The 12,500-nt window shown below is 43.4% G+C and overlaps 4 protein-coding genes across 4 annotated transcripts in view; all 4 read left to right on the top strand.

Moving 5' to 3' along the window:
* The window catches only part of LOC121789893 (NADH dehydrogenase [ubiquinone] iron-sulfur protein 2), a 2,870-nt gene extending 1,187 nt beyond the window's left edge, over positions 1 to 1,683 (top strand). Inside the window, exons 1-2 of the mRNA XM_042188233.1 lie at positions 1 to 25; positions 1,372 to 1,683. The exon at positions 1 to 25 is cut by the window's left edge and continues 1,187 nt beyond it. Coding sequence (XP_042044167.1) covers positions 1 to 25; positions 1,372 to 1,634 — 288 coding nt within the window. The 3' untranslated portion in view covers positions 1,635 to 1,683. The remainder of the gene's footprint in view (positions 26 to 1,371) is intronic.
* A 4,629-nt stretch (positions 1,684 to 6,312) lies between these two features.
* Positions 6,313 to 9,798, top strand: LOC121789920 (cytochrome c oxidase subunit 1). Its single transcript, XM_042188261.1, has 2 exons — positions 6,313 to 7,933; positions 8,895 to 9,798. The coding sequence occupies exons 1-2, from the start codon at positions 7,208 to 7,210 to the stop codon at positions 9,750 to 9,752; spliced, it is 1,584 nt and encodes a 527-aa protein (XP_042044195.1). The 5' UTR covers positions 6,313 to 7,207; the 3' UTR covers positions 9,753 to 9,798.
* On the top strand, positions 9,760 to 10,892 carry LOC121789921. The gene has a single exon (XM_042188262.1). It carries the CDS (start codon positions 9,819 to 9,821, stop codon positions 10,866 to 10,868), a length of 1,050 nt encoding a protein of 349 aa, XP_042044196.1. The 5' UTR covers positions 9,760 to 9,818; the 3' UTR covers positions 10,869 to 10,892.
* A 144-nt stretch (positions 10,893 to 11,036) lies between these two features.
* On the top strand, positions 11,037 to 11,662 carry LOC121789922 (NADH-ubiquinone oxidoreductase chain 6). Its single transcript, XM_042188263.1, has one exon. The coding sequence runs from the start codon at positions 11,045 to 11,047 to the stop codon at positions 11,660 to 11,662; it is 618 nt and encodes a 205-aa protein (XP_042044197.1). The 5' UTR covers positions 11,037 to 11,044.
* The last annotated feature ends 838 nt before the right edge of the window (positions 11,663 to 12,500 follow it).

The following is a 12,500-nucleotide window of genomic DNA, read 5'->3' as shown; positions in this document are numbered from 1 at the left end:
TGTCGAATGAAACTATCCATGGAATCGTGCGCCGTGTGAAACGTAGATCATCGCCGTTCTTAACCGAGACTCAGGTTAAGCTCCGTCTCGGAACCTTGTGGGGTTAGGAGTAAAGCATCCCGAGGTTGGCGCATCTCGTTGAGCGTGGAGAAGCATTGGGAACCCCAATTTCTTTCTTCGGAGCCCTTTCTTTTCCCGTCCCCCCGCCCCGGCATAGCGCTTCGCTTCCGGTTCTTCGGAAGAATCCACTTACGTCTCTCTTCTTCATTGATCTGGGGGAAAAGGAAAGGTCTACCAGTTGGGAAGCTAGACATCAAGTAAGTGGCTTGATGAGGATAACTAAGCTGACACGCCGGAGTTGGCTGCTGGCACAAGAGGGTGGTGCCTTACCGCACCGCAGGCGGGCGCGCGGTAGCGTTCGTGGTGGTGCTTCAGGATTCCAATGTACTGCGTCCAAGATCAGAACGAGCTTGCCGGCGGACCACTGCCGTCCCATTCTTGAGTGAGCTGGAGCGCAGCCATCTTATCCACTGAACTAGCTAGAAGCTATCGCTTCGGGTCGAAGCATTAAAAGAAAAGGACCGGAAAACGCGGCGGCATAGGAACCACGGGACCCCCTTGACTAGTAAAGGGAAAACGTAAGTGCGCTCCTGCGCACCAGCTGAGCCCTTTCCCTTTTTAATCAAAAATGAAATGTTGGTAAGCTTCATAGCTCCAACCTAGTAAAGGGGCTTTGATGCCCTTTGTATAGGTTGGGTTGCTGGATACGGGATCCTCTTAGTAGGCTGGACCAACATCCATCCGAGAGAGGGCAGTCTTTAGAAAGAACAGGGTGTACGTATCCCAGGTGAGCCAAGAGGTGAAGAGTGGGAGTAGATCAGAGAACGCTTCGCCCTTTCTTATCTTCTTCCCGCCCTAGGAGTAGCACAAAAAGAGGGATTAGCATTATTGACCCAATGATAAACCACTAAGACCTTCCTCGTTGGGGCTCCGCGCAATGAGAAAACGCTCTAGCGACGAGAAAGCGAACGGTCAACGCGAAGGTTCAAGACTTAGCCGAGCGTTAGCGAAGCTAGATTCTCCTAGCGAGGCGCTTCGAGTTAGCGAAGCGCTGTAGTAGGGCCGAAGCCCTATGTGCTATAATGCTGAACCAAGGACGCTCCGCCTTATCTATCTATAGAAGGAGTCAACTGAGTTCTGAACGAATTAGCTCCTTGGTAATGGCTCAATCTATAGATAGAAAGCCCTATGATGGGAAACTACCACGTTAGGTTTGGAGAGAGATGGACCGGTTATATAATAGAGGGAGCAGATGCAAGCTTTTTCTTTCAATAGCCGGCCAAATGACTACAGGATCATCGGTCTACTCTACCTCAATTCACCATTTCGAACCTTATACAGAAGGGTTTTCCGTACCAGCTTCTTCTACCTATACCGCAGTTGAAGCACCTAAAGGAGAATTTGGTGTCTTTCTGGTCAGTAATGGAAGCAATCGTCCCTACCGTCGTAAAATAAGAGCACCTGGCTTTGCCCATTTACAAGGACTCGATTCTATGTCCAAACATCACATGCCAGCAGATGTGGTCACCATCATAGGTACTCAAGATATTGTGTCTGGAGAGGTGGATAGATAGGACTAGTACTTTCTCGATCAGGACCCTAGCTTTATTGCGAGCCAAAAACAAAGATGGATTCCCCTTCTATCTTCAGTACTAGAGATGAACGAATTCCATACGCCCGAAATTTAGATCGAAGAATTTTCGGGGTCTTGGAATTTCATGAAGGCGGAGCCAAAACGAGAACGAGTTCAGTCGAACAGCATATATAGTAAATAGAGGTGGAAGAGGCAGTTGTCATTTGAAAGGAAAGATAAAAATGAACTTTATAAGCTATATAAAATGAAAAAGTATCGATTTCAATGTCCGTCTATGAATGGAAATCCCATTATCAACTTTCACAGCTATATCAGATGAAATGTTGCATTCAAGCGGCTGTTCTAAACCAATATGTGTATCGCCAGGAATGGACTCACGCTCACTGGACTCAAACAGTAAAAGGAGGAGGGCAAACTTAAAATAGAAACTAGCATATCTTTTATATGTCACCTGCTTCACTTGAAAAACCCATATGAAATCACGCAAACCATGTCGGGTTCACAACCTAGGACAAGCGAAAGGAATAAGGGACTTTTGGGCATAACATTCTTTGACGACTTCTCTTACGACCGACATTTATTGATCAAGTCTCGTCACACGGAACATGAACTGAATAGCGAGAAAGACTCACGCATTCAGTGATCTAGAATGCAAGTAGAAAGACTGAACTCCACTCGTCAAGTAGCCTTAGAAAGGCTAGTCTTTGATCAAGAAAGTACGCCGCAAAGTCCGGGATCTTGGCTCCTAAGGCCCTCAAGATGGGATTCAAAATCCTCTTTGTATGTTGTCTCCATGGACTGGTAGGAAAGGTCTGCCTAAAGTGGACCGATTAACCCAGTAGACCGATCTTTCACTCTTCCCACTTTTCGCAGGTCAAGCACCCCCCAAATAGGCTCGCTTCGTTCCGGGTATGCAGAAAGCCCTGGTGCAAATAGATTGAATGAAGATAGTGGTACAAAGAAAAAAAAGTCTTCTTCTTTCTTTAGGCTTTAGGCCTGCCCCCTCCTGTTAGTAAGAAGCAAGGGCTTACACTTCAGCGGTGCCAGCCAAGATCACAAATCCAATGGTATCAAACCCTGCCCCATGGATCTCCTGACCCCATAACACTCGAGAAGAATGAGGAAAGCGCCTTTCGTGATGAAAGTTGTAAGCTCGGATTCTGGATTGAGAAAGAAATCTGGAAAGCGCAGCTTTAGCTGAATCTATTATAGGAGGCGTAGGGTAGGCTCTTTGGAATGGACTACTTCTCATCCGCCGCAGGGAAGCAAGTATCCGGATCCGTTCCAGCTGTCCAAGGCCAAGGCTGGGTCGATCAAAAGCAGGCAAGCCCAAGACAAGAAAAGGGTTGATGGAACCATGCAAAGAGTGCTCATTAACTCACTAGCGTCCCAATCAAATCATTCCAAAGTACTTCCCCATTTCGGAACATGGTGAAAAAGACTGGCGTGTAGTCCGGCGCCTATGTAAGATCTAATATTTTCCTTCGCACCAACCATGAATATATTCTGCCAGTTCTCATTCATCTTTCCCCGACATGAACTATTGGACAAGCGTAGGTCCCAGGTACCACTAAGGCCAAGTCACTAAGCAGCGGAAATCAGCGATAAAAAACCGACTTCAGAAGAGGTGCGGCGAGAAAGTCAGGCTATAAAAATAAGATAGAGATGGGAAAGCAAAGGACATTGATTATTTCATTTCCGAGCTGGGATAAAGCTCTTTGCCGGCGAGAGTGCCATTAAATGGAAAGGGAAAGCCCAAGTCGAAGGAGAAGCCACAAGTCCACTAACTGTGTCTCACTTTTTCTTTTTCGAAATTGCGTATGTGATGTTCTGAGTCTCAGATAACTTTTTCAATCGGTCGAAGATAACAATACTTGACGACCAGGAGAGGCTTAGCCCGTGAGCTAAAGTTCTCGTTAGAGGACCTCCAGTGCGGATCAGGCCTTTGGCGATCCCGTGAAGCCCGGCAAAACGGCAGGTATTGAAACTTCGTACTGATTGAGAAAGAACAAAAAGTAGGGGTTAGACTGCCGATAAATAAGACCCCGGAGTCAATCAGGTATAACAGGATCTTAGCTTTCGCAAGGGTGGTCCCTAGTTTTTCTTTTTTGATTTTACCTATTAGATAGATAAAAAAGAAGAAGAAAAAGTCCTTAGCCAGAAAATGAAATGGTAAGGACTCCGCTTCGTTTTGATTTTGAAAGAACAAAAAGAAGAGAGTCGCGAAAAGATAGATGAAAAACGGAAGGTATTGGCCATCTTCTGTCTTAAGAAGGCACCAAAACTTTATAGCGCCAGCGGACGCTATTCCTAATAGAAGAACCCGCCACCAATTGATCTGGATAACCCCGGTGGATCCACAGATTACCAAATAAAAGAATATCACAATTAACCCGAAGAAAACTCCCCTCTTTTTTTGGAGAGTCTCCCGATCGAATAAAAATAAAAATATTTGGGCAATAAGGAGGGCTATTTCATACTGAAATAGGTCGGGTAGGAAGAACCTCCCGATGATGAGAATAAGAAAAGTGCATTCAAATCTTGCATCATCCTTCTTGGGATTGGAGAACAAGAAGAAAAATGCAACTGATACGATGATATATAGCGCAATAGCTACATCTGCATCCACACCATAATGGTGTAAGTAAAGAAAGAGATCACTAACAGAGAAATTATAGAGTGCATAGAACCTTGCAAAGTCGGTTTTCGATGAAAAAAGAAAAGAAATGGCGCAGGCCCCTCCCATGACCATAACGGTTGGGGCGCTGATTTCCTTCGATTCTTGGAAAACGATGGGCAGTATATGAAGCAGGGAAAAAACGAAGAGATTGAAGAGCATGCCAAGAAGATATTTATTGTAAAACACGATAGGATTGGGGAATGAGAACATTTTCTTTGGCATTTCAAAATTATTCTTCTACTGCTCCCTCAAAGAAAAAAGGGGAGACTTGAATAGTTAGAAAAGAAAAGGGTTGACCTTGAAAGGCATGGGAGTTTTAGGCGTCAGAGATTTATTCTCTTACGAAATTTCTTGATGAGCATGAGCTCAGGGAAAAGCCCAAGAGATATAATAGGGAGATAGGGAATTGGGCTAACGATCAGATAGTCAGATAGGCTTGAGAGAATAGGGGGAAGAAAGGACAGAGAAGGAGCTTTCGATCGGTTAACTATGGGTAAAGGAAGCGTATCGGAGAAGCATTACCAGTAAGAGTGAGAGAAGCCCTTTCCCTGCAGGGAATGAAGATCAATCCAAAGTAAAGGTCTTCAATAGTAGGGAAGATATCACAAGGTCAACATTGACGCAAGCTCAGGCAGCTCAACTGAGATGTGAGCAGATTCAATGTCGTAAGGGCATCTGTGTAAGACATCATATCAAAGCGTCTCTTGCCAAGCCTAATATCAGATATCTGTCCTGTGTTAGTGTTAGCTGCCTGCCTGTCTCTTGGGTTGGGCTTAGAGAGTCTCTTTCTTGTCTGTAGTTGGTGTAAACTCTGTCGATCGTTCTTTGCCCATATCCACTATTGCCAGATCCAGAGTAGCCCCATGTGCGTTAAGTTCTTTCCTTCCGTGAACAAGAAGGAATTTCTTTATTCGCTTATCCAGTTTGCGTTCTACTCCAGCTTTCCTGGCTAACTACTAAGCTTTCCAGGTTCGCTACTCTAGTTGAACTCGGGTTTCCCTACAAAGTCTTTCTTAATTGGCCATTCCCTGCCCTGAGTTGTCAAAAGTAGACGAAAGAGTGTACCAGCTTTCGTGGAAGTAATGGCATTCCTAAGGGTTTAAATGATTGGAGAAAAAGGTAAGACTCTCCAGTGGTGTGGTAGTTTGCAGGGGGTTTCACTTACATCCAGTCCATCTAGCTCTATTCTTTCTTTTCAAGTGCGAGTTCCTGCTCCCGAGCATGCGAATAAGCCTATCTGTGGATACGTTAAGAAGGCTATCTCTAACTACGCTATTAGCGGATTACCAGGAGGAATGGTTAGCCTATTTTCAATCTTGACTTTCTAGAGCTATAGAACAGTTCTCTGACAGCCATTGTCCCCATATTCTAACTATACAACATATGCCCGCATAGAGAGCAGGTTCTTCTAAAAAGAATCCAATCCCTAAAGCAATTCCAGTACTATCGCCATTACCGCTGTGGGACGTAAGAACTCTTTGCCCTAAGGCTGATTGAAGAAGATGGCATCAAGCTCGAATGAATCCTACTTCTATAAGCAGACGATTACTGAAAACTTTCAACAGAATACCCTTTTGCGGCAGTTACTATTTCCGGTGAAGACTAGCTTTCCCGGTCTGGAGGTTTTTATTCCTCAACTGGATGCAAGAGCGGCTAATCGTAGCGGATCTTCACCCCTTTCTATAAGACTAGGAGCAGACCCCCTATTTTCTCTCGGAGCTAGCTTTCCATCTGCCACCTCGTATTCTAGTCCATCTCATTGCTAGCAAGAGCAGAGAGATCAGAAGCACGGGGCTATTGGAGCTCTTAGTGCAATTGAATATGCTCTTACTGTTGGAGAATACCCCGCAATCAGACTGATTTGCCCGGAGTCAAAGGTAAAGGTGATGGCTTTCGATCCCCTCCTCGCACATAGAATGGAAGAATCCACTCTGAGGTGCTTAGCAGCTCTTTGTTGAAGGAAGAGAAAGATCTAATGCCATTCTTATTCTTACAGAATATGATATGCAGCTATTGCATCAGCAGTTCGGGAGGGGAGGAAGGAGGTTATTAGTAAATGCCTAAGCGCTCCTGCACTATATCGTTCTTCTAGTTCTTCCTATTTGACCAGATGAAGCGAAAACAACTGACCGATGATGGAAAGGCGTACGGACAACCAAAGAATTGCGTTGCATATGTAACGGTTTCATCCGCGACGACTGATCTAAGAGTATAGAATAGATGGTGACGCGGGTGGAAAAATCAAGATAGGAAAGAATGTTCCCTACCTAACCGTATACTAAGAAGTATAGGGTGGAGGATGGCATAGAGAAGACTAACACTAGCCGAACAACCAGTAGAGCGGGGATAACGTACGAAACCGATAGTGAGAGCTAGCTGAGAAATTGCACAAAAAAAGAGGTCACGTTCGAACGGTAAGCTACAACTAAGAAAGATGTATTGTATATAATTGTATATAATAATAAATAGCATTTCCGCGGCCTGTAACACAAGCGTTTCGGATCCCCGATACCATCAGATTTTTTACCGTAAACAGGCTCTTCAATCGAAAGAGATTCGTCTAGTCTAGACTTCAAAAGTCTTATCTTATTCAGTTTAAAAGAGGCATCTGCCTCGGTAAGAAGATATCCCGATAGATGGAAGACTAGCAAAACCAATTACTTAGAATAAAGGGCTCCCTTCTCTTCTGAACAAGACAACAAAGGCTGACTCTCCATCTCCTTACGCGGATGAGATAACTGCTGATTCGTGAACTGAACAACTGCTGCTTTCCTCCCCGATGGTTATTCACTCGCTTGAAAGTCTACGATTGTTTGGTCTTCCCTCTTTTCTTTGGGGGGAGCGGAACCTTTTTACAAAAAAGTAAATCAACTATGACAAATCTGGTTCGATGGCTTTTCTCCACTAACCACAAAGATATAGGGACTCTATATTTCATCTTCGGTGCCATTGCTGGAGTGATGGGCACATGCTTTTCAGTACTGATTCGTATGGAATTAGCACGCCCCGGCGATCAAATTCTTGGTGGGAATCATCAACTTTATAATGTTTTAATAACGGCTCACGCCTTTTTAATGATCTTTTTTATGGTTATGCCGGCGATGATAGGTGGATCTGGTAATTGGTCTGTTCCGATTCTGATAGGTGCGCCTGACATGGCATTTCCACGATTAAATAATATTTCATTCTGGTTGTTGCCACCAAGTCTCTTGCTCCTATTAAGCTCAGCCTTAGTAGAAGTGGGTAGCGGAACTGGGTGGACGGTCTATCCGCCCTTAAGTGGTATTACCAGCCATTCTGGAGGAGCAGTTGATTTAGCAATTTCTAGTCTTCATCTATCTGGTGTTTCATCCATTTTAGGTTCTATCAATTTTATAACAACTATCTCCAACATGCGTGGACCTGGAATGACTATGCATAGATCACCCCTATTTGTTTGGTCCGTTCTAGTGACAGCATTCCCACTTTTATTATCACTTCCGGTACTGGCAGGGGCAATTACCATGTTATTAACTGATCGAAACTTTAATACAACCTTTTTTGATCCTGCTGGAGGGGGAGACCCTATATTATACCAGCATCTCTTTCGGTTCTTCGGTTTTAAATGGCCCTTTTCAGATTCAAATCTGAATACGCATTGCGCTATATGCTGGGACTGTCTGCTTAATGGTACTCCTACTATGTTCATAAGTGGTTTTCTACCCCGATCTAGTAAAAATGGGGTATCTAAGACACAATCAGCAGGTAACCAACGACATAAAAGCAGTCTAGTAGGAACCTCAGAGACTACACGCGCAACAACTTATCCTAAATCCTTCTGTGAGTGGCTAGCTGGAATTATCGATGGTGATGGAAGTATTCAAGTTAGTAAAAAAGGATATACTTCTCTTGAAATTACTATGGGACTTGAAGATCTACCACTACTACGATATATCCAACTTATGCTTGGTGGAAGTATTAAAATGCGAGCAGGTGCTAAAGCTTATCGTTATCGACTACATAATCACCTTGGTATGATTAAACTAATGAATTGTATAAATGGTCATATTCGACATTCAGCACGACTACTTCAACTACATCGTGTCTGTCAAGTACTGGAAATCCCCGTAATTCTACCTATTCCACTAGATGCTCAATCAAATTGGTTTGCAGGATTCTTTGATGCTGATGGTACTATTACTATAGCTATGAAGCATGGACTACCTCAACTAAGTATTCGAGTAACTAATAAACTTCTACAAGATGTAGAGTCTTATAAGGTAGTATTTGGAGGAAGTCTCTACTTTGATAGTAGTCAAAATGGTTACTATCAATGGTCTATACAAAGTCGAAAAGATGTTATCATGATGCTAGATTACTTTAAATCAAATACTTTCCGAAGTCATAAATCACGACGATTCTTCCTTATTGAGGAATATTACAGTCTTTACGATCTCAAAGCATTTAAACCTGACAGTATTCACCATAAAGCATGGCTAGCTTTCCTAGACAAATGGAATAAGTTGATGATATAGTCCACCTTTCTTCTATTCATCCGCTTACATTAGTAGAAGAGAGAAGCACCCTGAAGTTTACATCCTCATTCTGCCTGGATCCGGTATCATAAGTCATATCGTTTCCACTTTTTCGGGAAAACCGGTTTTCGGGTATCTAGGCATGGTTTATGCCATGATCAGTATAGGCGTCCTTGGATTTCTTGTTTGGGCTCATCATATGTTTACTGTGGGCTTAGACGTTGATACCCGTGCCTACTTCACCGCAGCTACCATGATTATAGCTGTCCCCACTGGAATCAAAATCTTTAGTTGGATCGCTACCATGTGGGGGGGTTCGATACAATACAAAACACCCATGTTATTTGCTGTAGGGTTCATCTTTTTGTTCACCATAGGAGGACTCACGGGAATAGTTCTGGCAAATTCTGGGCTAGACATTGCTCTACATGATACTTATTATGTGGTTGCACATTTCCATTATGTACTTTCTATGGGAGCCGTTTTTGCTTTATTTGCAGGATTTCACTATTGGGTAGGTAAAATCTTTGGTCGGACATACCCTGAAACTTTAGGTCAAATCCATTTTTGGATCACTTTTTTCGGGGTTAATCTGACCTTCTTTCCTATGCATTTCTTAGGGCTTTCGGGTATGCCACGTCGCATTCCAGATTATCCAGATGCTTACGCTGGATGGAATGCCCTTAGCAGTTTTGGCTCTTATATATCCGTAGTTGGGATTTGTCGTTTCTTCGTGGTCGTAACAATCACTTCAAGCAGTGGAAAGAACAAAAGATGTGCTCCAAGTCCTTGGGCTGTTGAACAGAATCCAACCACACCAGAATGGATGGTACAAAGTCCTCCAGCTTTTCATACTTTTGGAGAACTTCCAGCTATCAAAGAGACGAAAAGCTATGTGAAGTAAAAGAAGAAAAGGTCGCCGATTGCTACTAAGAACCTAACAGAACTTTTCAAAATCAACACACCCATCATGCTAAAAATTCCTTTCTCACACCATCTATTTCGACGTCGCCAAATGGTATGGTATAGTTCTTTACAACTTGTATCTAGTTTTGTCTCTCAGAGTTCGTTGCAAGATCGTTTATTGGCATCTTCTTCTCTACGTAGTCGATATCCTATACTTTCCAATTCGAATTTCTATTCTAGCGCTCCTGATGGCTCAAATAAGAAGAAAGACAGTAGACCAAAGAGAAAGATATTGAGACAAGTAGACCAAAGGCAAACTAAAGCGCAAGCTCACTTTCAAGCCCGGGTTAAAGCTATGAAACAAGTATGCGGGAGTTTAAAACTAGAATTGGCAGCTCGTATATGGCTATTCAAAATCAAGTATCCGAAAATCTTATTATTCTTGAAATTTCTTTTTTGGGGTCTTATTATGGTTCGAGCTGGATTGATCATTTATGATAATATCTCTGCTCTATTTGCATCATTGCCTACTTGTCATATGATGGCTGGAGCTGGATCTTCCGTCGGAAGTGGAGATTCGGGCATCAACTCCGGATGGACATCCCTCCTAGGAAGTGGGAATGGGAACAGCTCTAGCGGCAGTTCCGAGGACATTCTCGATCAGCCACCCCATGCTAATGCTGAGAGCAGGTCAGCACCACCCCAGCATCAAACTGGAGAACCCTCTCATCGGTGTCCATATCAACCCGATGAAGTGATCGGAGGAGACTCCATCGATTCAATACAGCAACGGCTTTTAAGCCGTTATCGATCGCCTTCGGCGGACGTCATAGACATAGAAAGGGCCCGAATCGACGCCGAAGATCTTTTTGAGGTCAAGGCGGAAATAATTCAAACAATGACACCCCTTCATCCAGAAGGGGATTGGCTTCGACGCGGGGCTCGCGCACTAGATAACAACCGGACTACCACGGGGGAGGAGTCCCTTGCTAAATTATATGCTATGTTAGAAGACCTAAAGGCAAATGGTATAAAATCGATATCATTTCATAATTTGAAGAGTAAAGTCTTCTTAAGAATCGATGATATCGATTCAAATTCCGAAATTCACTAAGTGCCTAGGACAGTGGAAAGAGATTTGAGATTCCGTAAGTAACTCAGTGCCTAACAAGAGTTTGTCTTGGAAGAAGAAAATGAAATACGAACAACCGCGCTGGTCGTAATAGATCTACTTTCATGCTGGAGCAAGAACTAGCATGAAAGTTCCATTTCAGGGAAGGACGACGTACTATGATACTTTCTGTTTTGTCGAGCCCTGCTTTGGTCTCTGGTTTGATGGTTGTACGTGCTAAAAATCCGGTACATTCCGTTTTGTTTCCCATCCCAGTATTTCGCAATACTTCCGGTTTACTTCTTTTCTTAGGTCTCGACTTTTTCGCTATGATCTTCCCAGTAGTTCATATAGGAGCTATAGCCGTTTCATTCCTATTCGTTGTTATGATGTTCAATATTCAAATAGCGGAGATTCACGAAGAAGTATTGCGCTATTTACCAGTGAGTGGTATTATTGGACTGATCTTTTGGTGGGAAATGTTCTTCATTTTAGATAATGAAAGCATTCCATTACTACCAACCCAAAGAAATACGACCTCTCTGAGATATACGGTTTATGCCGAAAAGGTACGAAGTTGGACTAATTTGGAAACATTGGGCAATTTACTTTATACCTACTATTTCGTCTGGTTTTTGGTTCCTAGTCTTATTTTATTAGTAGCCATGATTGGGGCTATAGTACTAACTATGCATAGGACTACTAAGGTGAAAAGACAGGATGTATTCCGACGAAATGCTATTGATTCTAGGAGGACTATAATGAGGAGGACGACAGACCCACTCACGATCGACTAAAGAAAAGGAAAGTCGCTTGATATTGGTTCAAATCCAATTCGTGAGCACATGGGCAATTGTTGCACCGTGGACATGGGGCCTTATGGGCTTCCGCCTACCCTATAATATAAACTGGGTGGGTCTCTATGTAGGGTATGGTAGTGACAGGATGTTGTCTTCCGTCTAGCATCTAAATCTCACCTTTGCCCTCGCTAACTCCTATCATAAAGTACTATTCGAATTAGAGGGGGCCCCTCTTCCTTAGGAATCGCAATGTCAATTCCCTTGATCAACGGCCATATTTTTAGCACACTGGACTTACCGCGGCCTCCGAAAAGGTACTATTCTATAATAGTTCGCCAGCAAAGCATTTTCCGAAACAGGCAGGGCTAGATCCTCTTTTAAAGGAAGAATCAAGGAGCACCTACTGGTAGTGGTGAATACTGATAACATGAATTCCCTTAGCGCGTTGGATCATCGAAAAATGGATCAATTCCTATCTCTGGTAAGACCACCCATGAGGGTTCATCAACTCATTTCTCGATCAGATATTGGTCACAAAAAGTCAAATTTGAACTTGTCACCAGCCTCATCTGGCTTTTCTAGCTTCACAGCTGATCCCTCACCAGATGCTTAGTCAGAGCCATTCTCGTTGTGCTTTGATAGACTACTCAGAGAGACTGGAGAACCCTTCTCCGCTTCGGCTTGCCTCTGGCAGCTCTATTTTGATACCTTAGCGGACTACTTGTTTGAAGCTTTCAATATCTTGTTCTCAATGACCGGATCTCGCACTTCCTTCCCCACCCACCTACCCTCTTTACCAGGTTGGGGTTTTGCCCTAAAATTCAATGAGACAAGT

This window comes from Salvia splendens, unplaced genomic scaffold (genome assembly GCF_004379255.2).
Source record: "Salvia splendens isolate huo1 unplaced genomic scaffold, SspV2 ctg368, whole genome shotgun sequence".
NCBI classification, from domain to species: domain Eukaryota; kingdom Viridiplantae; phylum Streptophyta; class Magnoliopsida; order Lamiales; family Lamiaceae; genus Salvia; species Salvia splendens.
This window is presented reverse-complemented; position numbering and strand designations above follow the sequence as displayed.